At 41.1% G+C, this 27,052-nt stretch overlaps 1 protein-coding gene across 2 annotated transcripts; it reads right to left on the reverse strand.

Annotated features, from left to right (window-relative positions):
* Positions 1 to 1,849: 1,849 nt before the first annotated feature.
* Positions 1,850 to 25,465, reverse strand: SULT4A1 (sulfotransferase family 4A member 1). 2 transcript variants are annotated; one of them, XR_012882306.1, is made up of 8 exons: positions 25,160 to 25,465; positions 16,374 to 16,504; positions 15,734 to 15,814; positions 15,201 to 15,327; positions 14,554 to 14,648; positions 13,138 to 13,276; positions 11,661 to 11,747; positions 2,417 to 2,503 (listed from the first exon to the last, which is right to left on the reverse strand). XR_012882306.1 is itself a non-coding variant. In XM_075855994.1 (7 exons), exons 1-7 carry the CDS (start codon positions 25,332 to 25,334, stop codon positions 2,391 to 2,393), a joined length of 861 nt encoding a protein of 286 aa, XP_075712109.1. In that variant the 5' UTR covers positions 25,335 to 25,465; the 3' UTR covers positions 1,850 to 2,390. The 2 variants fall into 2 exon arrangements, 1 of the variants encoding a protein (XP_075712109.1); XM_075855994.1 differs by lacking the exon at positions 11,661 to 11,747 and having other exon boundaries at positions 1,850 to 2,503.
* Positions 25,466 to 27,052: the final 1,587 nt, after the last annotated feature.

The following is a 27,052-nucleotide window of genomic DNA, read 5'->3' on the forward strand; positions in this document are numbered from 1 at the left end:
CACTATCTACATGGACATTGTGGCACTATATAGGGGCACTATCTACAGGGCACACTGTGGCACTATGTATATGGGCACTATCTAGATGGGCTCTGTGTCAGTATCTACAAGGGCACTGGCACTAGGGGCAGTTAAGAGGGCATTATACTGTATGGGGGCATTATACTGCATGGGGCATCTTTATGGGCATTATACTGCATGGGAGAATCTGTGTGGGCATTATACTGTATGGTGGCAGCTATGGGGGCATTATACTGTATGGTGGCAGCTATTTGGTATTATACTGTGTGGGAGGTACTATGGGAGCATGATACTGTGTGGGCTGAATCGGGTGTGTATGGGCGGGGATTGGGTGGGATTAGAGGCTTGGCAAAAAATAAAAAAATTGTCGCGAAGCATTGCGCGTGCCACATCTGTTGTCCCTCTTTGTGATATTGAAAGTCGGGAGGTATGCCATAGACCAACATAGTAATAGTGACCATTAGTATTGTTTGGACTACGGGTCCTCTACATTGCCATATGCTCATCTCAAGTGACCGTCATATTGTCAGTTCATCTTATCCTCTGCATATTTCTTGCCAAAATGGGAGATGAAAAGTAGGAAAAGTCCAAGAACCTAAAACGGATGTGCACCTCTCTCTTCTGTGTCATAGTCGTATGCAGAAGTAAGGCAGGGGAGGTCTTGGCGCTGGGGTCCCCACCAGCCGTTACAATGAATGGACCCAGGTGCCTATCTGTGAGCTGCCCCCAAAGATTTTGGTATCAGTTATGGCAGATATAAGGCTTACGGCATTGGGGTGTCCTTGATAATCGGGGTAAACATGCTTTACACTTGTCATGGTGAGGATGCGGTAAAAAACAGCAATTCTGGATTTTTTTTTTATTGTGGCCTTTACCGCGTGCGTTAAATAATGTTACATTGTAATAGTTCAAACTTTCACGGCTTCAGCGATACCAATAATGTTTTTTTTTTCTTTTTTACATTACCTTAGGGAAAAGTGTAGAAAGTTTTTTGTTTTTCTTACTTTTTCTTTGTACATAACTAAAAACCGTATTTAATAGTTTTTTTTTCCATTTTCTTTTAGTCCCCCTACTTATGTATTGCTGTGTATTGTCATTTTTACCAGCTCCTATTAAGTCCTGCCGATGCAGGGCTCAATAGTAGTATGGAGATGGCAGACCTGGGGGCCTTCATTAGGCATCTAGGCTGCCATGACAACCATCGGCACCCCGTGAATGTGTTGTAGGGAGGGGCGATGGGCTGTCGGAGCAGGCCGTCATCCTTTTTCTAACGGCTTAGAGTCCGCAGTCACATTTGACTGTGGCATCTAAGGGGATAAACAGTCGGGATCAGAGATATCTCTGATCCCGGCTGTTACAGTGAAGTGTCGGCCCATGAGCCCACTTCATACTCCCTCTTTTTAGCCATGATGTATGGTTACTATATAGGTTGTTAGGGGTTAATGTAATATAGAACTCTCACACCCTGATATGGAATCTTATAGGGGTTTCAGATTTGACATCCCCATTTCAGATAGTGGGTCCACCTTGAATATGATTGTCAGGGCTCTTCTAGCCCCTTTTCCATGGCTCTACACAGGAAGAGGTTCTTGGCACCAGCTATGTAAGGGACCTCTATTGGGTAGACACACCCCAAAAAGGCTTTTGAGAGGGAATTTCCGGGAAACCGACATCCCCCTAATACATCCAATTGAAAAATGCCCTTTTGGGGCTACAACAGAAGAACAGAGAGATGGTCATGGCCCTAAAAGTTTTTGTCATTTATGAAATAATCGATTACGAGCGCATTCAGTCCATCATTCTTTAGAAAAACCCAGGAACTCCATGCTGATATAGAAGATCAAGATTTTATTTATATTGAATTATGACACAAACCATACAACCAATGCGACAACAAAGCCCTGAGATGCGTCTCACACACAGCATTCAGCATCGGCTGCGCCGCCGACCTTCCGCTCCATGACCAATATCTGATTTATCAAAGATTCTGACAATAATCTCCATTTAAAAGCGCTAGAAAATACAATGTACTATTAACTCCACAAAGAGGAAGAAATAAGAGAGTGCACTCCCCGTGCCTCATAGGAACCAGATACAGAATTTATAGCTTATAGCTGAACAGTGGTTCCAGGATTTTTGGGTCTATACCTGGCGCCGACCGTGCTCATTACTCGACACCGGATATATCAGCAGTCACTGCTCCATAGAATATAAGTAGATATAAGCAATGAAATACTGAGATAGGCTGCGGCCTGGGAATGTTTTTTTCCGGTGATATTACATGGGATAATACAGTATATTGTGCAGCAGGTATAATCAGAGGCCGTAAGCTCATCTAGCTAATACATGGGGAATGATGCATGCGCTGCCTATAAGCTGAAGTCAAATGTCACATCCGACTTCCCCATCCGCTGTTTATACACCAGGTCGAATTTAATATTCATAGAAACAGTGAAAATGTCTTTCCACAGGCCGACCCTTCCTGAAAGGCAAAAAAAGAGCCACAGGTTAAACATTTTGGTTAAATATAACAACATACCTCCCAACAGTTTTAATTACTACCCCCGATCTGTCCACAAACGCCTACAAAACGCTCACAAAACATCCCATTCCCACCCCTGTCCAAGGATTGTGTCTGGTATTGCAGCTCCGTTCCATTGAAGTAAATAGGGCTAAGCTGCAATACCACACACAACCTGTCGAGAGGTGTGGCACTGTTTTTAGAAGAAATCAGCCTTGTGTTTCTAATCCTGGAATATCCCTTTAAGGCCGGATTCACACGAGCGTGTGCGTTTTGCGCACGCAAAAAACGCGGCGTTTTGCGTGCGCAAAAGGCACTTAGCAGCTCAGTGTGTCATCACCAGATGATGCGTGGCTGCGTGATTTTCGCGCAGCCGCTATCATTATGACACTCCGTTTGGATGTTTGTAAACAGAAAAGTGGTGCTTTTCTGTTTACATTCGTACTTTTGACAGCTGTTGCGCGAATCACGCTTGTCCCACAGCACTTCAATGGGTGCGTGATGCGCGAAATACGCACAAAGAACGGACATGTCGTGAGTTTTTCGCAGCGGACTCACGCCCCATAGACTAATATAGGTCCGTGCGACGCGCGTGAAAATCACGAGCGTTGCACGGACGTATATCCCGTTCGTCTGAATAAGCCCTAAGACTGACAACCATTTGTGAGAACCAGTTGTTACTCTCCCTCCTCTAAAAGAATAAGTACAGGAGAATCTACTCTATCCTAAGGCATGATGGGAGTGATATTCAGAACAAAAAAAAAGAAACCATAATGTGTCTCCTTGCTGGAAACCAGAGGAACCAGCTGTAATATATAGGGGAATTCGGCAGCAAGTGTTCAATTTCCCAACAGCTCCTCTACAGGTGAAATAAGGAATTACACATTTCCTGTTGAAATCAATGGGCTGTCGGTGTAATGCATGGATTTACTGGGTCCTTCAGAGTAAGGGTATGTTCACACGAGGGCGTCCGTTACGGCTGAAATTACGGGGATGTTTCAGCCTGAAAACATCCCCGTAATTGCAGCCGTAACGGCATGTGCAGGCGCTTGAACGCCGCGTCCATTACGGGCGTAATTAGCGCTGCTATTCATTGGAGTCAATGAATAACGGCTCCAATTACGGCCAAAGAAGTGACAGGTCACTTCTTTGGCGCGGGCGTCTATTTACGCGCCGTCTTTTGACAGCGGTGCGTAAATTACGCCTCGTGTGAACAGACAAACGTCTGCCCATTGCTTTCAATGGGCAGATGTTTGTCAGCGCTATTGAGGCGCTATTTTCGGACGTAATTCGGGGCAAAAACGTCCGAATTACGTCCGTAAATAGGCCGTGTGAACATACCCTGAGAGGCGCTCTTTTGCTCTCCACTGTGACTAACAGAGTGGCTAATAGATGAGAGTCCTGGATGGTCCTGCTCTTGTCCCCCTCTCACTGCCTGTGCAATGTATAAGACACCCGTATATTACACAGCGACTGTGACATGGCCGCAGAGGGGACACTCTTTCTTTGCATGTATGGGTGTCCTATACTTGGCAAAGACAGTGAGAGAGTAGGGGACATGTACCGACCTGAGCGCTGCAATATTAACATCTAGCGGCGCTAAGGTCAATGGGCGCCGTTAGGAAGGGAGTTCATTTTTTTAAAAGATGTAATTATAACGCCCTTTTATTCCTCATGAATAAGAGGGTTAAATAAAATTAAAAAAAAGGCCTGCAAACCCTTTTAGCTCAGAATTCCCTAAAACAGTGTCTGACAATGGGTTCTATAAACCAGACAAACCCTTTAAAGTGGTTCTCTAGGAGGAGGAAAACATGGGTGCCTTCTTCCAGAAACAGTGCCCCACCTGTTCACAGGTTGTATCTGGTATTGCAGCTCTTTTGAAATACTGGCAAATCTGACAATGGCAGAGATATACAAAACATTTTATATCATATTTGGGAAATGGGCATATTCAGGGGTGTGCCAGATGCCCACTCACACATATTTTAATCCTGCACACTGGATGCAATGGGCAAACATTGAGGGGGTAAAGGTAGATTAGTTGGAAGGTAAAATAATGCGATGCTTGAAAACAAATAAAAGGAAATTCCCTGTTAAAGGCAGTGGCGTAGCTATAGGGGATGCAGATGTCGCCACCACAGTTCCGTGGTAACTGAAGCCTATGTAGTAAACTACCCTTGCCCCTGTTACTACGGTAACAATATACTTACCCTCCCCGCTCCTGTGTCAAGTCCGGACGCTACGCTGAGTCCTGACGTCACAAGGTTATGTGCATCGCGCACAGCGCTGTGAAGCTGAATGGTGTCAGGACCTGCGATGCACCCGGAGGTGAAGAGGACCCGATTCAGGAGCGAGGAGAGTAAGTATAAGAATACTGCCTGCTGGGCCCGGTATCTAATCAAAATGATACAGGGCCCCAGCAGACAGTATCCACATGATAATATTAGATACAGCCTGTATCTAATTCTATCATGTGTGATACTGTTTGCTGAGTCTCTGTATCTAGTCCTATCCTGTGGCATAGATAGATAGATAGATAGATAGATAGATAGATAGATAGATAGATAGATAGATAGATAGATAGATAGATAGATAGATAGATAGATAGATATGAGATAGATAGATAGATAGATAGATATTAGACACATAGATAGATAGATAGATAGATAGATAGATAGATAGATAGATAGATAGATAGATAGATAGATAGATAGATAGATAGATAGATAGATAGATAGATAGATAGATATGAGATAGATAGATAGATAGATAGGAGATAGATAGATAGATAGATATGAGATAGATAGATATGAGATAGATAGATAGATAGATAGATAGATATGAGATAGATAGATATGAGATAGATAGATAGATATGAGATAGATAGATAGATAGATATGAGATAGATAGATAGATATGAGATAGATAGATAGATAGATAGATAGATAGATAGATAGATAGATAGATAGATAGATAGATAGATAGATATGAGATAGATAGATAGATATTAGACAGATAGATAGATAGATAGATAGATAGATAGATAGATAGATAGATAGATAGATAGATAGATAGATAGATAGATAGATAGATATTAGACACATAGATAGATAGATAGATAGATAGATAGATAGATAGATAGATAGATAGATAGATAGATAGATATTAGACAGATAGATATTAGACACATAGATAGATAGATAGATAGATAGATAGATAGATAGATAGATAGATAGATAGATAGATAGATAGATAGATAGATAGATAGATAGATAGATAGATATGAGATAGATAGATATGAGATAGATAGATAGATAGATAGATAGATAAGATATTAGACAGATAGATAGATAGATAGATAGATAGATAGATAGATAGATAGATAGATAGATAGATAGATAGATAGATAGATAGATAGATAGATATGAGATAGATAGATATTAGACACATTGATAGATAGATAGATAGATAGATAGGAGATAGATAGATATTAGACACATTGATAGATAGATAGATAGATAGATAGATAGATAGATAGATAGATAGATAGATAGATAGATAGATAGATAGATAGATAGATAGATAGATAGATAGATAGATAGATAGATATTAGATAGATAGATAGATAGATAGATAGATAGATAGATAGATATTAGACACATAGATAGATAGATAGATAGATAGATAGATAGATAGATAGATAGATAGATAGATAGATAGATAGATAGATAGATAGATAGATAGATAGATAGATAGATATGAGATAGATAGATAGGAGATAGATAGATAGATATGAGATAGATAGATAGATATATAGATAGATAGATAGATATGAGATAGATAGATATGAGATAGATAGATAGATAGATATGAGATAGATAGATAGATAGATAGATAGATAGATAGATAGATAGATAGATAGATAGATAGATAGATAGATAGATAGATAGATAGATAGATAGATATGAGATAGATAGATAGATAGATAGAACAGACCAGAAGTGCAGGAGATGCTTCACAACCTCTACAACAAGGTGTATGAGACAAGCCCAGGAGGGGTCAATTAGGCCGTAAATGACCTCAATAATATATTCTATACCATGGCAGAGAAGTCTGACCTGAAAAGATGTGACTACAAGAGGCCACAAGAAATACATCCTAACGGTTGGTTTGACCGTGAGTGCAAAGAAGTACGGAAGACCCTAAGAAATGCCTCAAATAAGAAGCACCGAGACCCAAACAACACCGGTCTGAAGGAGGCCTACAGCAACATACAGAGGCAATACAAGACCATCCTCCGAAAGAAAAAACAAAGGCACATCTCCACCAAACTTACCCAACTCCAAGATGCCCTCCATGACAACTCGTTCTGGGAATTATGGAAACACATAGGCAAAAATTGCAAGAAAAACAACCTTCATATTCAAAATGGCAACATCTGGCTCCAATATTTCAGGGACCTCTACAAAGATATCCCGAAAGAAGAACAAAGCCAAGAACAAAAACAAATAATATCAAAATTGAAGGCGATGGAGGAAACACTTAAAGATTCTCAAAACCCCCTGGATACACCAATAACACTGCAAGAAGTAACAGAGAGAACCTCAGACATAAGGTGTAAAAAATCCAGCGGCCTAGACAGAATCTCACCAGAAATGATAAAACACAGCCCGCCAGAAATACAGGCCGCAATAGTAAAACTATTTAATATGGTGCTGAGTGCCGGCTACTTCCCGCAAATCTGGAACCAAGGCCTTATAACACCAATCCACAAGAGTGGGGACAGGTACGACCCGGCCAACTACCGAGGGATATGTGTCAGCAGCAACCTGGGGAAACTGTTCAGCAGCATCCTGAATAAGAGAATCCTCAGCTTCCTCACCCAGCACAATGTCCTCCACCAAAGCCAAGCTGGGTTCATGCCAAACCACCGCACCACTGACCACATCTACACCCTGCGCAGCCTCATCAAGAGCCACGTCCACAATACAAAGAATGGGAAGATTTACGCCTGTTTTGTGGACTTTAAGAAGGCCTTTGACTCAGTGTGGCACCCGGGCCTATTCCTGAAACTGCTGGAGAGCGGAATAGGAGGTAAAACCTATGACGTCATCAGAAGCTCCTACACAGAGAACAGATGCAGCGTGAAGGTGAACGGGAGAAGAACGGCTGATTTCCAGCAGAGCCGAGGAGTCAGACAAGGCTGCAGCCTCAGTCCAACGCTCTTCAACATCTACATCAATGAACTGGCCACAGCTCTGGAATCCTCCTCAGCACCAGGTCTCGCCCTCCATGACACCCAGGTGAAATTCCTGCTGTATGCAGATGACCTTCTGTTACTATCACCAACCGAGAAAGGTCTCCAAGACAACCTGCAAATCCTAGAAAAATTCAGCTCCACGTGGGCACTACCCATCAATGCAAAGAAAACCAACATCATGGTGTTCCAGAAGAGAAACTCAAAATCCCCCAGGCACCTGACCTTCACACTAAATAACGCCACAATCACAGCGACCGACAGGTACACTTACCTGGGCCTAGAAATCAACCAATCAGGAAGCTTTAAACAAGCCATAGAGATACTGAAAGACAAGGCGTGCAAAACCTTCTATGCCATCAGAAGAAAACTCTATCACCTCAAACCACCAGTGACGGTCTGGCTGAAAATCTTTGACTCCATCATCTCCCCAATCCTCCTGTATGCCAGTGAAGTCTGGGGTCCGGACACATACCCAGACTGGTCAAGGTGGGATTCCAGCCCAACAGAAATCTTCCACCTAGAATTCTGCAAACACCTTCTCCAAGTCCATCGGAGCACCTCAAATAGTGCCTGTCGGGCAGAACTGGGTAGATTCCCACTACACCTCACAATCCAGAAGAGGGCGCTATCATTCTGGGCCCATCTACACAGCAGCAGGCAAAGTTCCTATCACCATAAAGCCCTGTTACACCAAGGGGTCCCAGGTAAACCAGGCCCCCCAGAACAACTCACCCTGACCCGGCCTGAAGAAAATGTCACTCAGCGCGGCCTCACAAAAGCCGAAATCAAGAAGACAATAAACGAGAACCAAGAGGAATATATCAGTGACTGGAGGAACGACATAAAGACATCCCAGAAACTGACAATATACCGTAGTCTACAGCGGGAATATAAACTGGCGCCATATCTGGAGAAACTGCCGAACCCCAGAGACAGACAGATCCTGAGCCGCTACAGACTGAGCGCCCACAACCTGCTCATCGAATCCGGGCGCCACAGACAGACCTACAAGCCCAGGGAGAGCCGACTGTGCCAACAGTGCGACCAGGAGGCCGTGGAGGATGAGGCCCACTTCCTGCTACACTGCTCCAAATACTCAGCAGTGAGGGACACTCACTTCAGGAAACTCTCTGATCTCTTACCGGACTTCAGCTCCATGGAAGAAGAAGAGAAACTCTACATCCTGCTGGGTGAAGAGGAAACCACAGTGGGCACAGCGGCACAATATGTCACTGCATGCCATAAACTGAGAGAGACATGATATGCCATGGACTCGTATAACCCCGACCCTAGATGTGTCCCTATCCCCAAGCCCTCAGTCCCTATCCCTCATTCCCTTACTTCTTACTTGCTTTGGCAATGCTAATATGTATTTGGTCCTGCCAATAAAGCTTCTTTGAATTGAATTGAATTGAATTGAATTGATAGATAGATATTAGACACATAGATAGATAGATAGATAGATAGATAGATAGATAGATAGATAGATAGATAGATAGATAGATAGATAGATAGATAGATAGATAGATAGATATGAGATAGATAGATAGATAGATAGATAGATAGGAGATAGATAGATAGATAGATAGATAGATAGATAGATAGATATGAGATAGATAGATAGATAGATAGATAGATATGAGATAGATAGATAGATATGAGATAGATAGATAGATAGATATGAGATAGATAGATAGCTATGAGATAGATAGATAGATAGATAGATAGATAGATATGAGATAGATAGATATGAGATAGATAGATAGATAGATAGATAGATAGATAGATAGATAGATATTAGACAGATAGATAGATAGATATTAGACACATAGATAGATAGATAGATAGATAGATAGATAGATAGATAGATAGATAGATAGATAGATAGATAGATAGATAGATAGATAGATAGATATGAGATAGATAGATAGATAGATATGAGATAGATAGATAGATAGATAGATAGATAGATAGCTATGAGATAGATAGATAGATAGATAGATAGATAGATAGATAGATAGATAGATAGATATTAGACAGATAGATAGATATTAGACACATAGATAGATAGATAGATAGATAGATATGAGATAGATAGATAGATAGATATGAGATAGATAGATAGATAGATAGATAGATAGATAGATAGATAGATAGATAGATAGATAGATAGATAGATAGATAGATAGATAGATAGATATTAGACAGACAGATAGATAGATAGATAGATAGATAGATAGATAGATAGATAGATAGATAGATAGATATGAGATAGATATGAGATAGATAGATAGATATGAGATAGATAGATAGATAGATAGATAGATAGATAGATAGATAGATAGATAGATAGATAGATAGATAGATAGATAGATAGATAGATAGATATTAGACAGATAGATAGATAGATAGATAGATAGATAGATAGATAGATAGATAGATAGATAGATAGATAGATATTAGACACATAGATAGATAGATAGATAGATAGATAGATAGATAGATAGATAGATAGATAGATAGATAGATAGATAGATAGATATGAGATAGATAGATAGATATGAGATAGATAGATATGAGATAGATAGATAGATATGAGATAGATAGATATGAGATAGATAGATATGAGATAGATAGATATGAGATAGATAGATATGAGATAGATAGATAATAGATAGATAGATATGAGATAGATAGATAGATAGATAGATATGAGATAGATAGATAGATATGAGATAGATAGATAGATAGATAGATAGATAGATAGATAGATAGATAGATAGATAGATAGATAGATAGATAGATATGAGATAGATAGATAGATAGATAATAGATAGATAGATATGAGATAGATAGATAGATATGAGATAGATAGATAGATAGATAGATAGATAGATAGATAGATAGATAGATATGAGATAGATAGATAGATGGATAGATAGATATGAGATAGATATGAGATAGATAGATAGATAGATAGATATGAGATAGATAGATAGATAGATAGATGAGATAGATAGATAGATAGATATGAGATAGATAGATAGATAATAGATAGATAGATATGAGATAGATAGATATGAGATAGATAGATAGATAGATAGATAGATAGATAGATAGATAGATAGATATTAGACAGATAGATAGATATTAGACAGATAGATAGATATTAGACACATAGATAGATAGATAGATAGATAGATAGATAGATAGATAGATAGATAGATATGAGATAGATAGATAGATAGATAGATAGATATGAGATAGATATGAGATAGATAGATAGATAGATAGATAGATAGATAGATAGATAGATAGATAGATAGATAGATAGATAGATAGATAGATAGATAGATAGATAGATAGATAGATAGGCAGAGGGAGCAGAAAAAGGTAGAATGGGGTTTAGGGGCCCCGTTCTAGAGATAGGTGCGGGTCCTAGAGGTGGGACCCGCATCTATCTGACATTTGTGACATCCTGTGGATATTTCATAAATGTCTCTGATGGGAAAACCCCTTTAAGAACTTAGTAATGCCCCTGGCTGCTTGTGCTGCATCGATAAGTCACTTATGACACCCAGCAATGCAGATAAAAGCTGCGGGCCATTGGCCAAAAAGAAAAGTTGGGGGGCCAAGAAGGACTCTCGCACCACGGCCCACGATCTTTTAGCTACGCCCCTGGTTAAAGGAATTCTCCATCATTAATGTTAATTAGGAGTCAGTGAAATGACTGGCAGATATGGGCAGAAAATGGGCAGCAGAGGCGGATGTGTAGCAGAATTCTTGACATTTTTCAACCCTGGTAAAGAAAGGTGACGTTTTCCATGAAATGACCTGCATTATGGATGAGACACCCACCTGACGCCTGCTGCGTTCCTGTAACTCGCACACATGCAATACAAGCTAATGAAGAACTGAATCTTCAGAATGAAAACAACAGATGGGCTAAAAGAAAACAAAAGAATAAGACAATATCCAAAACGGAAGAAAAATGGAAATAACATAAATGAATAAGCATAAAAAATATTAACATAAAAGTAACAAGAAAAATAACTAAAAGGGTCCTGTGGGTTTAAAAAAACATGGCAGCTTTTTTCCAGAAACAGCACCACTCTTGTCTATAGACTGTGTCTGGTATTGCAGCTCATCTTCATTCAATTAAATGCTGTAATACCAGACACAGCCCATGGACAAGAGTAGGGCTGTTTCTTAAAAAAAAACAGCCATGTTTTTTTTTAACTTTATACAAGCCTTTTAGGCTGGGTTCTCACGTCGCGGTCAAAATGCTTTTGACGCGAACCATGGCAAGACCGCACCGCTTTGCTGTGATTTTTACAAAATGGTTTCACAGTGGTTTGCAGAAAGAAACGTATTATGACTGCAACGTGTGAACGTGAACCGAGCCTTTATAGATTAAGGCCTTGTTCTCATTTGAGGGTATGGTGTAGAGGAGCGGGCCACCACTACTGCAATAAAAAAAACAAAACATAAAATATAAAAAAATCAAAAAAACATGATTAGCAGTTACCGATTTATGTAAGAAGCAGATCTAGGACAAGTTTCTTCGAGGGGTAATCACGCAGCGTGTAAAACTATGGTCACGGTTTTTATACATGGTTGTCGTATATAAAGCGCCATCTGAAATCATTGGGTCATCCAGGGCGAGAATTACTCTTTTAAGTGGCGCTCTGCTCTAGGTTATAGATTTGAATGGGTGCCATGTAATACCACATTTCTCCTGCAGAGGCCACTGCAGGAGCTGCCTGCAGCTTCCCCTAGGGAAAATGGATGATCACTGGGGGATTTAGCAATTTGCAGATCGTCAGCAGATTCTCATTCCCTTCTGCACTACAAAGAGTGACGCTGCCAGTGTGCACAGGAACGTGTAGATTTGAAGTGTTACCCCCAGTTTTGTTAATAAAACACCAAAACCACAGAGTTGGCCCGTGCGCGTGCCCACCCTCCATTGAAAGTTGTGCTAAGCTGTGTCCATATGTCTCATAGAGTATAATGAAAAATTACCAATGTCCAGGGACCCCTGTTCTTGGCATTGTGGGGGTCCAAGCTGTAACCTGGATGAGAACAATGATCTGTGGCACTAACATTTCTGATGGATACTATGTGGAAACTGTCAGCATTTTGCTTACAAATACAGCCTCAACAGCTTAATTGAGAACTGCAATGTGTTTCACTTTGCTGCATTGCATTGTGAGAGATGTAGCTGTACAATACCTGGTATGGACACGACATGTCCCACAATGCACAGCAGCAGATGTTTTGAGCTCAAATTGCCTAGGAGGAAATATAGATCATTTATTGGCAGCTGTATACTCACCTCTGCCAATAGGGAGCGCCTCTGCGTTACAGCACTGGTCGATTAGCTGGTGGCAATGCTCCACCGTGGACTCCAGCTGTGCTTTATCATATGACACACCCAGAAATCTCACCAACTGCTCCACCATAGTGCCGAGGTCCTGTAAGAGGGGCACAAAACAGATCATTATGTACTAAACGCTATTCTTCGCTGCTTGTAGGGGGGGAAACTTTGGGCGCGCAATAAAGGTCGGCAGGTGACGTTGTACGATAGTCACGGCTGTAGGACTGTAGGGTGTTCCTGCCATAGATAGGGGCAACTGGCTCCAAGGGCATTCGGCATTATGGAAGGGTATTCATCAGGATATAGTAATGTTGGCTCGGCCTTGTTTCTTATCTTAACCAGAAGCCAAGTCCCCATTGACCACAACAACAAAGAAAATCTCAAGTGTCATTCTGAAAGATACGGTTAGAAGATCTAAGCAAGCATCTGATTGGTTGCCATAACATTTTTATTTATTTTTTATTTTTTTATACCTCTTCGAGATTGTCTCGCCAAGAAGTAAATGTACTCCATAGCAGGCGGGGAGAAGTATGAAGCGGGCTCAGGAGCTATGCCCACTCTGCACACAGCGATCTGCTCTAACGGCTGGGATCGGAGATAACTCTGATCCCATCCATTTAACCACTTAGATGCCATGGTTAATAGCAACCCCGGTATTTAAGCTGTTAGATAGAGGAAGGGGCCTTCTTCTGTCATCTTATCGCCCCCCTCTGGGACGTGATCGTGGGGTCCGGGACGTGATCGATAGTCTGAGGAAGACCCCCAGTTCTGCGATTTCTTTCCTCCAGGGGCATGACTTAATAGGAGAACGCAAAATTCACAATACACTGCAATAAATAAATATCATAAAAGCAATGAAACGATCGCATGTTCAAGACCACTGGTGAGGCTAAAAAAAATACATTGAAAGTTAAAAAAAATATTTTTACAGAAAATAATGTAAACAATTAAAATATAAACTCAATTGATATCGCCACTTCCATAACGATCCAAACTATTACATTATAAAATTATTTATCCCACACGGTAAATGCTGTAAAAAAAAAATGTCATTGCTGTTTTTCGGTCACCCCGTCTACCAAAACGAATGGAATAAAAAGTGATCAAAAAGTTGTAAGTACCCCAAAATGCTATCAATAAAAAAAACTTTGCCATCCATGGGGTCTGGGATCACGGTGTCACATCACTTATGGGAGCACAAATCCATTTTCTATGGCAGCCATATTGGTTGTCATCCAGTTTTCCCGGAAACCGATATATGAAAAAATGTAAGAATTTTTTGCAATTTGAGAGAACAGGAATACTCAAGGAATTATTATTTTTCATTTTGGGTAAAAACTTCTAAATCATACATGGCCCATAACACAGCCTCACCTTGTGAATATCTTCATACTTCAGAAAAAGTACATTCGAGTCCATATGGTGATCCCAGAATTCCAGGATGTGGTCAAACCATGAGCCATAACCCACTGCAGAAGTAAAAAATCAAAAATGGGTAATAAATCGTAATAAATATGTCAGAATTAATGTCATGTGACCCGGACCGGACCCATTAACAATCAGTCATGTAGAAAAACTTATCGGAATTGCACTTTCCGGCCCATCTAAAATGTAAAACAGACAGACCCCCAGCTAACAGGTGCCAAAGGAGGCTCACAAACCTCTGTACCCACACACACATAGTTCTAAAAATTTTGACTGCCTGTTGCCACCACTAGGGGGCCATATGGTATACATACAGTGACTCCTATTGACATGAGCAGGAGCCATATGCAGCTCGCCCTCTAGTGATGACTACAGGCAACTGAAATTTTTACAAATCTATGTATGAGGGTTTACAATTACTTGTACTAAAGAAACGGAGCACCGGAGATTAATCAAGTATATTAGGAAAACATAACAAATGGATGAATAATTACCATTCCCCTAATACTTTGGCAAATACCAGCAGACACCACAATATTTAAGGCCTATTACCAAACATTACTGAATTTAAAAAAGTCCATACAAAAAATTCTCACATTTGTCATTCATGAATCTCCGGCAGAATTCTTGGAAAGTTCCTCTGTAGCTCATTGTCCTCAGGGAGCGGTGGAACTGGTAATAAGACACCACAAGGTCTTTGGGATTACGAGCCATATAGATAACCTGCAATAAAAGGAAGGGGTCATACAAAGGATCTAAAAAAATATTTAGATAGTTAAAGGGGCAGTTTCATCAAAAGTAACTCCCTTCAGTTTGGAGCCGCCACAGCGATTGGCTGATTAACATGGGTCAGGTTCTCGGGAACTCTGGCAAACAGCCGATTGTGCCGGCGGAAGCTGCAGCTGACCAGGTATTTTCCCTACGTACTACATGGAGGCCAACCAGGTGAAAGACTATCCACGCAATGCACAACAGCTCGGCTCCACCAGAACAGGAGCCACTCTTCATTCTGGCTCATAGAGAGGGCCCAGTCGGGGGACTCCCACGTCTATGACATCCAAATGCCCAAATAAGGACAGGAATACACAAAACACATGCCCCATCAGTGGTGGTTGTTCCTCAAAGTTACCTTGGACTCTCCATTGTGCAGGTCTGTAGGCAGGAATCGGTATGGGAGGTGACTTTTTATAAGTCTAGGAGACGTCAATTCCTGGAGCAAAGCAAACATACATCAAACAATAGAAACAGGTATGAACAACATAACAGAGATTTAAAGGGCTTGTTTTAAATTAAAAAAAAACATCTTCTAGAACAGCACCACTCTTGTCAATAGGCTGTGTCTGGTATTGCAGCATTCAAGTGATTGAGCTTGAGCTGCAATACCAGATACAGCCCATAGGCAAGAGTGGCGCTGTTCTAGAAGATGTTTTTCTCATATCAGACAATGCCTTTTGACAGTTATAGGGAAATGAACAGTAAGTATGTTACCTTCCATCAATACATGGTGAGGAAGTCACAATTACAGTTTTAATGCAGGTAATTGGTACAAGTGTTTGGAAATTATTCATATAGAAGATATACCAATAATTTAAAGGGCAAATCCAGTAAAAATTATCTTCTGGGATGGCAAGTGAGAAGATCATGTTGGTATGGATGGATGGATGGATGGATGGATAGATAGATAGATAGATGTCTATGTTGGTAATACCTCTTTATGTACTGCAGCAATGTGAATGGTCGTGTAACGTTTCATCCTACTATGAACATACCTTGATTATATCCAATCCCGGCTGCGGATACTCTAGGACTGGCAGCTGCTCATCAATGTTCATCAGTCCTATCTCATCAGGGTCGGCTCCTTGACTTACTAAATACACTATTTCCTGCAACAAGCTGGTTCCTACAGGAAAATTAAAAAAGGTTTTCAATTATTACCACTATTGTCCAACACCCACGTCACCCAATAACAAAAGTATCTGTCCCTTTAGTCAAATAACCAATTTACGAAATATGGACTCTATCGCACCCAATGAGAACCATTATGTCTAGATTGAGAAGACCTGGAACAGTGTTGCATCTTTTCAGACCCTACTAGATGGATCTCCGCAAGGAGAACAATAAGTGCCATATAACAAGTGAATATGAAAAATGCCACCGAGAAAAAATAGACACCAGTCCTACCACTGGAGACCCCAATGGTCACTAAACTGGTGGAGCAGCAGTATTCTTAAGTGCCACGACCCGTAGGTTCCTCTTGGCCGTGCTCATCTTTACGTGAGAGACACCAGGTCAGTCCATTATGGTTAGGGCCGACCTGGGATTTTGAGAAAAGAGTTTGATCGTATATGGGACCCAGCTCACTGGACAACTCAATTGTAGATGGAAACAATCACAGCAACCTTAAACACGTCATTAAGAAGACCGGAACTGAAGACACGACATGGAGAAACCATATTTATATGACTAATAGGATTTGTAAATACCTTTTTGGAACATAATTTTCCCCCCTGTCAATCAAAACCACAAGTGAACAGGAAAATGTTTGTATTTTCCATGGCTTTTGTAGTGTGGGAGGTGAGGACTAGCATTGAGGAAAAGACGTAGACATAAAGTTATAGGTAGTTGATTCGTTGGCTGCAATTCAGCTGGTCATTGGTGCTTGAGATGGTGCTGTGACTTCCTGCTAGGGGAGAGGCAGACAGAGCTGCATCATGCCGTGTCTTGGCTCTAGATGGCTCCCATCAAGCTCCAGGGACCTTACATTGTATAGTAGTAAAATGAAAAGTAAATCTTGACCATTTTTCATGGAACTGAGAGTAGTTCTCTACATGAGACTGTGCACTTTAAATAGAGGCATATATAGGGTAACCCTAAAAAGCATAACCAATCAGGTACAGCTCCCCTGAACCCAGAGTTTGCGAGTGTTGTAAATTGCTTCAGCTGTCCTGCTGAACATGATGGCAGTGAGCGGGACCACAGAACAAGAGCCGCGTCTGTCAGCGACTTTTCTCTGCTGAGAGTATTCTTGGAGGACAGCGGCTGACAGACAAGATTCTCTTCCTACGGAACCATACACCATATTCCGTACAGGGGCACTTTTAGTGCTTTAAAGGGGTTGTCTCAGAGCGACTTTCATATGGGAGCCATTACTGATCACTGCTGGTTTGGATTCCAGCTAAATAAATTGATTGACTGGTGATGTCATGGCCAACCAGGCATTTCCCCTGTAGCGGCCACTACAGGGGAAATGTAGTATTACATGATGGTCTTCAGATGAATGGTGTTCCATGTAATACATAGACGGGCCAAGTCAAGAAGAGTGAGAGCCGTTGCCTGTTAGCAGCATTCCTCTCCGGCACATGGAGGGAGGGAACCTTCTCTATGACGTCCATATGACCTCACTGGGTATATGGGCAGGGGTTGTGCTAATTTTTACAAGCCTTTTAACTCATTAGGGTCATTATGTAGATGTCCCTATATAAAGCGGAGGTTTACATGAGCTCTTTTATCATGGTACTATAACTGGTCTATGCAGCTTTCCAAAATGTAATATTTACTTGACGCGTTTCTAGAATTTAGAAAGCGATTATGTCATTTCCCCTTCCGGTAAAAACATTTTGAAAACCGTTCGTGTCATGTAAATCAAGAGAGATTCAGGATCAAAGGAAGCAAATTAAAAGGATTCTCAATATATGTGCCCCTGACATTGGACCTTTTCCCTAAACCCAGAAATTTTGTGGGCTCAACCAAAGTTCTAAAGGACTCCACCTATCCATAACCAGTGACATCACAGATAAACATAAAATAAACTTAAAGGGATTTTCCAGGCCTAAGAACAAATTGATGGCCTATCCTCAGGAAAGGCCAGCAATATCTCATCGGTCGGGTCCGACCCTCGGCACCCCGCTGGTCAGCTGTACTGAAGGGGATGCAGCGCTCGTACTGACATGTTGGCGATTCACAGTGTAAACAGTGAAGGAAATAAAGGGGAAACAGCGCCACACCCCTTTAAAACAGCTGATCGGCAGGTGTGCCAAGAGTCGGATCCCTGACTGATGAGATATTGATGGCCTTTCCTGAGGATAAGCCATCAATTTCTTCTTAGGCCTGGAAACCACCTTTAAATTTATTTTATGCTTATCTGTGATGTCACTGGTTGTGGATAGTCAATCAATTTCCTAGGACTGGAAACCCCTTCCCGCACCTTGCCGTTAATGCACGTCAATGTGTGCAGTAACTTCGCGCACCTTGACGTGCAGTTACGTCTGTGCTTTGAAAGTTAACCGCCGCGCGGCGCTACACCGCAGTGGCGGTTAACTGTGCAGAGTGTCTGCCCTGCAGTCCCTGTTGCCGATCAGTGGCCCATCGCCGCTGATTTCGGCAGTTAACCCCTTAAATGCGGCGTTCGATTGCAATCGCCGCATTTAAGGTGTTTAGCGCAGATCAGCTGCCCCCACGTGAAATCACGGGGGCTGGTGATGGTACCCACGGCAACCGGACGTCAGACAATGGCTTCCGGGCTGCCATGTACGGAAGCCTCAGGGGAACAGCCTCCGGCCGGTCCTCCGAAGCTTCCTGTCAGTGTGACTGTTACGTCACAATGACAGAACACATCACACTACGTGTGTAGTCTAATGTGTTCCAGCAGCGATCAAAGCTGCAAGTCTAAGTGTCCCCTAGTGGGACAAGTAAAAAAAGTAAAAAAAAAGAATACATTTTTTTTTAAAAAGTGTAAAAATAAAAGTTATAAGTGACATAAACAAGAACTGCTTTTTTTCCTATTATAAGTCTTTTATTATAGGAAAAAAATGAACACGTAAAAAAAAAATTTACACATATTTGGTATCACCGCGTTCGTAACGACCCCAACTATAAAACTATAATATTATTTTTCCCGCACGGTGAACGCCGCAAATCAAATAAACAAAAAACAATGCCAGAATCACTATTTTTTGGTCACCACCCCTCCCAAAATATACAATAAAAAGTGATCAAAAAGTCGCATGTACGCCAAAATGGTACCAGTACAAACTACAACCCGTCCCGCAAAAAACAAGCCCTTACACCGCTTTTTTGACTGAAAAATAGAAAAGTTATGGCTCTCAGAATATGGTGACACAGAAAATAAATTATTTTATAAATAAGATATTTTATTGCGCAAACGCTGCAAAATGTAAAAAAATATATACATCTGGTATCGGCGTAATCGTACCGACCCGCAGAATAAAGTAAAACGTTCATTTATAGCCCAGGGTGAACGCCGTAAAAAAAACAAAAAAAAACATTGTCAGAATTGATGGTTTTTGGTCACCTGGCTTGACGAAAATTGGAATAAATGTGATAAAAAAAAAAATCGCACGTACCCCAAAATGGTACCAATGAAAACTACAGATTGTCCCGCAAAGAATAAGCCCTCACGCAGCTCCGGTGGTGAAAAAAATAAAAAAGTTCTGGCTCCCAGAATATAGCGATGCAAAATGTGCAGCGATCCAAAAGCGGATATGATCGGGCGCCAATTATAAGTGCGACACTGGCCACATATCTGCGGATTATTATTTATTTACCCCATTATTATATCCTCTTATTATGCCCCTGATGTACTCTGCCCAGCCTACATGTACCCCCACATTATGAACTGAAATACCAGCAAAGCGTCAGAGCTACTACCAAGCACAATCTGCGCGCCCTAAAGCCAAATGGCGCTCCCTCCCTTCTGAGCCCTACAGCGTGCCCAAACAGCCGTTTACGTCCACAGATATGGCATCGCCATACCCGGGAGAACCCGGTTAATATTTTATGAGGTATTTGTGGCACAAACTTGGCACAACATATAGTGCACTAAAATGGCACATCAGTGGAAAATTGTAATTTTCACTCTGCGCCATCCGCTGCGCATTAAACCGTTCACGCACCACAACTTAATAGCATGTCGTGGTGTGGGGGTGATGTATGGAGCGTCTCACTCACTGAGCCTGTGCCATACGCTGCGGGTGTCAGCTGTGTATTACAGCTGACACCCAGGACTAACGGACAGAAATAGCGATCGCACTGTTACAGGAGCCTGTAAAAATGACAATACATTAGCATTGCAGTGTATTCTACCAGTGATCTAATGATTTGCTGGTTCAAGTCTCCCAGGGGGACTAATAAAATGTGTAAAAACAAAAGTAAATAGTTATTATTAGTGGAAAAAATTAAATAAATATTTAAAGTCCAAAAAAAACCTTTTCACATTTTTTTCTCTAAAGTATTGTCATAAAATACACAAAATTGGTATCGCTGCGTCCGTAAAAGTCCAAACTATTACAATATACAATTATTGAACTCGCACGGTGAACGCCGTGAAAAATAAAGAATTTAAAGCTGCAAAATCGCTGCTTTTTGGTCACCTTGGCTCTAACAAAAAAAGGAATAAAAAGTGCTCAAAAAGTTGTATGTACCAAAAAAATTGTACCAATAAAAACTACAGCTCGTCCCGCAAAAAATAAGTCCTCACATCGCTCTATTGACAGAAAAATAAAAAAGTTATGGCTCTCAGAAAGCGGGGAGGGAAAAACGAAAAAGAAAAACATGGATCAGTCCGGAAAGGGTGAATTACTTTCTAATGAAAAAGCATTTATGACCACATGTGGGGTATTGCCGTACTCGGGAGAAATTTCTTTACAAATGTTGGGCGGCTTTTGCTCCTTTATCCTTTGTGAAATTGAAAAATTTTAGTGGAAATAATGTTGATATTCATTTCCATGGCCTAATTCTAATAAATTCTGCAAAAGACCTGTGGGGGCTAAATGCTCACTATACCCCTAGATAGATTCCTTAAGTGGTGTAGTTTCCCAAATGGGGTTACTTTTGGGGGGCTTCCACTGTTTTGGTCCCTCGGGGGCTTTGCAAATGCGACGACACCCGAAAACCATTTCAACTAAATTTGAGCTCCAAACGCCAAATAGTGCTCCTTCCCTTCTAAGCCCTGCTGTGGGTCTAAACAGCAGTTTATTACCATATATGACGTATTTACGTAATCGGGAGAAATTGTTTTACAAATGCTGGGGTGCTTTTTCTTCTTTATTCCTTGTAAAAATTAAAAATGTCTACGTTTTTTCAGAAAAAAAAAGTAGATTTTTACCTTTATAGACTAATTCCAATGAATTCAGCAAAACAACTGTGGGGTTAAAATGCTAACTTTACCCCTAGAAAAATTCCTTGAGGGGTGTAGTTTCCAAAATGGGGTCACTTTTGGGGGGTTTCCACTCTTTTGGTCCCTCCAGTGCATTGCAAACGTGACACGGCACTGAAAACTATTCCAGCAAAATCATTCAAAATCAAAATGGTGCTCCTTCACTTCTGAGCCCTGCTGTGGGTCCAAACAGTAGTTTATTACCACATATGGGGTATTGCTATAATCGGGATAAATTGCTTTACATATGTTGGGTTGTTTTTTCTACTTTAAAAATGTATACATTTTTTCAGAAAAAAAGGAGATTTTCATCTTCACATACTAATTCAAATAAATTTAGCAAAAAAACTGTGGGTTCAAAATGCTAACTATACCCCTAGATAAATTCATTGAGGGGTGTAGTTTCCAAAATGGGGTCACTTTTGGGGGTCTTTACTATTTTGGCCCCACAGGACCTATTCAAACGTAACATGGTGCCTAAAATATATTCTACACTAGAGCCACATGTGGGATATTTCTAAAAACTGCAGAATCTGGGCAATAAATATTGAGTTGCATTTGTCGGGTAAAACCTTTTGTGGTACAGAATTTTTTTTATTACATCTGAATTTTGGGCAAAAAAAATATGAAATTTGTGAATTTCACCTATACTTTGCTTTAGTTCCTGTGAAACGCCTAAAGGGTTAAAACACTTTGTGAATGCTGTTTTGAATACTTTGAGGGGTGCAGTTTTTAAAATTGGGTGATTTTTGGGTACTTTCTAATATATAAGGCCCTCAAAGCCACTTCAGAACTGAACTGGTCCCTGAAAAAATAGGCTTTTGAAATTTTCTTGAAAATATGAGAAATTGCTGGTAAAGTTGTAAGCCTCGTAACGTCCTAGAAAAATAAAAGGATGTCCAAAAAACGATGCCAACATAAAGTAGAACATATGGGAAATATAAACTAGTAAGTATTTTGTGTGGTATTACTATCTGTTTTACAAGTAGATACATTTAAATTTAGAAAAATGTAAATTTTTGCTAATTTTCTTTAAATTTTGGTGTTTTTTTTACACGTAAATACTGAATTTATCGACCAAAATTTTTCACTAACATAAAGTAGATTATGTCAGGAGAAAACAATCTCAGAATCGCTTGGATAGGTAAAAGGACTCTGAAGTTATTACCACATAAAGTGACACATGTCCGATTTGAAAAATCGGCTTTGTCCTGAAGGCCAAAACGGGCTTAGTCCTGAAGGGGTTAAGGTTGGTCCCTGAGCTACAAATATTAAATCAATGTAAATTGATGCTAAAACTAGTACGAGTGTAAAGGTCGCTCCATGACGTTCGTCATCGCTTGAGATCTCATCATTTATTCATATGCACTTATGTAATCCGGGACCTTTTCAAATGCCGTCAGTGCACATACTAACCACAAAGGAGCCTACAAGAAGATTCAGTCTTCTAGTTCCAGCTGTCTGTAAAAATTCTACTAAAAGTGTTGTCCAGTGTAGAAAACGAAGGAATTCTGGGTTAATAGAGGGGGTACCGTGTTCAGGATCCTCATCTCTTGGCCAAAGTGGGGAGCGGTTATAAAAAGTGTCTCTTGCTCTGGAGGACCCGTCCTGTCCTGAATTACACAGACAACACATTAATATGAATGGGCACTGTGTAATGATTAATTTCCCCTGTGGTGGCGCTGTTGGGAAACTGAACACTTGCTGCCAGGTTTCTCCACAGATCACAGCTGATCGCTAAAGGTCCCAGCAGTGGGACATTTTGTGAGCTGCTTTTTATCAAGGGACCCTTCTAACAAGTAGGGATTGTTCAAAGTGGAGAACTCCTTTTTAAGCAGTAAAAACTGGACAAAACAGAAGCAAACTTTGGAACTCATGGCATGGCTGGCACCGGCACCTGACGTAGCTGGGCAAATCCTGATGCTTACTGTGCTAGGCAGGCCCATGGCTCTGCTAAGTAAAAGGTATTACTCAATCCACTTGTCAAGCCACGACAGCGAACTCTAAACAGAATGTGATGCTCACTGCCAAGCCAAGGTCACCAGTCGTAGCAATAGACTTCAGCAGATCTCAACTAGGGCTGCAGATCCGTCCCCACCACATTCTGCAGAGTCGTCGTCCCCCCCATAGAGGATACACAGCAAAGCACAGGTCTTTCTAAGAGTTGAATGGGCCAAGGCCTCAATTTAAAGGGGTCCTGTCCCCACTCCTCACATTTCTGGTTTAGTAAATACTTATAGTCCCCATGAAATAACAATTCTGGAGCATCTTTTCTTAGAACTCTACGTTGTACCGTTCCTCTGTTATTCCTCATAGAAATGTATACATACATGCCAGCAAAGATGTAAATGAATATATGGAAAATTTTAGCATATATAAATTTTGATTTCCTGCAAATCTCTAAGATGGCGTCATCTGTATTAATAAATTGACTATTAAGGTCTTATCTTTACTGTAAATTATGTCTCTGATCACATTAAAGGGAATCTATCACCTCTCCTGACATGTCTGCTTAGTAAATACTTGTAGTCCCATGAAATAACAATTCTGGAACATATTTTCTAACAATTTTACGTTGTGCCATCCCTCTGTTATTCCTCCTAGAAAATAATAAATAGCTTAATCTGGTGCTACCATTCCTCTTGTCAAAGGGGCATGTCCCTACACAATCTTACTCTGTCAGCACTGATTGGACAGTGTCAGTCTCTGTAGGGACACCCCCCCCCAACTGGTAACACCCAGTTGTCAATTCATTCATACATTTCTAGGAGGAATAACAGAGGAACGGCACAACACAGAATTTTAATAAAAGATGTTCCATAATTGTTATTTCATGGGAATACAAGTATTTACTAAAGTAGACGTGTCAGGAGAGTGGACAGGTCCTCTAAATTGTTTCTAATAAATATAATAAATGTATAAATAAAGTTTTATTTGTTGCCCTTGAACCTCAGAATAGATTATTAGGAAAATAATAGTAAACAAAAAAAAAAGTCCCAAATATTGATAATTAGTTGCATTAGACAAGAAGTAAACAGAAATCCCTGCATCCTATAGTGCCCTTCTGTTTCCTGCCAGCAGAGCATGGGTTAACATCCACCGTCCAGCCTGTCTGGGGGCATATTCCTGCTGCTGCTGTGCCCCCTCCCCCTGTGCCCCCCAGGCATGAATGCCAGCCCCAGCTCTCATTATATCAGCTCATTAGATCTGATACAATTAAAGTTTTCATGTATCATTCTGCAGACAGACGCCCTTACCACCAGCTGCCTGCACTGCACTCATGCCAGGCTCACCCCTCCTGTGCCCACCTAATGCAGACTATGGAGAGTACCCGGAAAAATTAACCATTTATAGCTTTTTTCTTTTCTTTGTTGCATTTACCTGATTTGGGATATGTAACAATCCAGATGTCATTCTCTCTTACAGGGAAGTCAGCGATCTCCTCCATCTTCCCTCTGCAGAATGGGGGTAACCTGATCCCATTGTATTCAAAGTACTTGCTTTCAAACTCTCCTGGAGTGCTGGGGGTCTCGGCTTCACTCTCTGCCATGCTCATGGGTGCTGGGGGCGAGCAGCAGCAGGTGAGGGCTATCCTGGGGGGCCAGTGTGGGAGAAGGACGCAGGATGCTCGGAGACGCGGTGATGTAATGCGATGCTGAGGATGCAGCAAACCTTCTCTCTGGCTCCCTCTAGTGGCCGATAGATGCCAGCGCTGGCAAGCGGAAGCTAGTAACAGCGCATGCGCAGCACTCCCTGCACAGTAACGTTACACTTTGGGGAATTGTCATAGGGACTGGATGGATTCTGTGAATGAAGCTCCAGGTTCTGTAATGTGTCTGCTGCCTGTCCCTGTCCCTGTCCTCCATCTGTTGTGTAATTCAGGACCAGGACGTGGCAGGGAACAGAGCAGGTTATAGTGCAGGGGCTGTTATTCTCCAAGATTGGTGAGGTTTTATTATCTGTAATAGAAGAAATAATTATTAGATGTAGTGTACAGGTGCTGACCCCATCATGTATCCATCTCATATCTATCTATCTATCGGCCCCTTTTCCTTGCTTGTGTTCCTTTGTATGTTTGTCGTGTTTGTCTTGCACTTACTGAGCGCAGGGACCGCCGCCCAGTTGTACCCCGTCGCCTACATATATGTAATGGCAGGGGGTAGGGAGACGGACAAGTGAGCCCTAATCTACCCGCCACTCTGTCCCTGCCTACTTGCAACGACCCGCCCTAGGCGACGGGGTACAACTGGGCGGCGGTCCCTGCGCTCAGTAAGTGCACGACAAACATACAAAGGAACACAAGCAAGGAAAAGGGGCCGTTGCCCACGGCAACACCGCGAGCAACCAGAGTGGTGAACGAGCCGAGTCAAGCCAGGAGTGTGCGAGGTACAAAACGAAAAGCAGAAGAGTAGTCGGTAAGCCGGGGTCTGTATAGAGCAGGATCAAAAATAGCAGGAGCTGTAGCTGGGCCAGGAAACCACAAGGAAAGAATCACAAGCACCGAGGGACAGGAAGTGCAGGCTTAAATAGACCGAGGGCGGGAGCTAGCTGAGTCTGGCCAGGTTACGATAGGCTCTCCCACTCCTAAGCCTGCCAGCCTGAATGGTGGAAGCTGGAGTCAGTCTCAGGGATGTATTCTCAGGTGCTGACTGATTAGTTCTGGGAGTTAACCCCGAAGCTGTGCCTGGCAGATCCTTTACACTATCTATCTATCTATCTATCTATCTATCTATCTATCTATCTATCTATCTATCTATCTATCTATCTATCTATCTATCTATCTATCTATCTCATATCTATCTATCTATCTATCTATCTATCTCATATCTATCTATCTATCTATCTATCTATCTATCTATCTATCTATCTATCTATCTATCTATCTATCTATCTATCTATCTCATATCTATCTATCTATCTATCTATCTATCTATCTCATATCTATCTATCTATCTATCTATCTATCTATCTATCTATCTATCTATCTATCTATCTATCTATCTCATATCTATCTATCTATCTATCTATCTATCTATCTATCTATCTATCTATCTATCTATCTATCTATCTATCTATCTATCTATTTCCTATCTATCTATCTATCTATCTATCTATCTATCTATCTATCTATCTATCTATCTATCTATCTATCTATCTATCTATCTATCTATCTATCATCTATCTATCACATATCTATCTATCACATATCTATCTATCTATCCATCCATCCATCCATCCATCCATCCATCCATCCATCCATCCATCCAATCTATC

The sequence above is a fragment of the Rhinoderma darwinii genome, chromosome 3, assembly GCF_050947455.1.
Source record: "Rhinoderma darwinii isolate aRhiDar2 chromosome 3, aRhiDar2.hap1, whole genome shotgun sequence".
NCBI lineage: Eukaryota > Metazoa > Chordata > Amphibia > Anura > Rhinodermatidae > Rhinoderma > Rhinoderma darwinii.

What these genes read in the sequence shown, in the direction of transcription:
- SULT4A1 (XM_075855994.1), bottom strand. Translation starts at nt 25,334, where the DNA reads ATGAGCATGGCAGAGAGTGAAGCCGAGACCCCCAGCACTCCAGGAGAG. An exon ending in AGTATGAAGATATTCACAAG is followed by an intron (nt 13,277 to 14,553) that starts GTGAGGCTGTGT and finishes CCCCTCTTACAG; the next exon opens with GACCTCGGCACTATGGTGGA. An exon ending in GGCGCTCCCTATTGGCAGAG is followed by an intron (nt 2,504 to 13,137) that starts GTGAGTATACAG and finishes TTTGCCTTTCAG; the next exon opens with GAAGGGTCGGCCTGTGGAAA.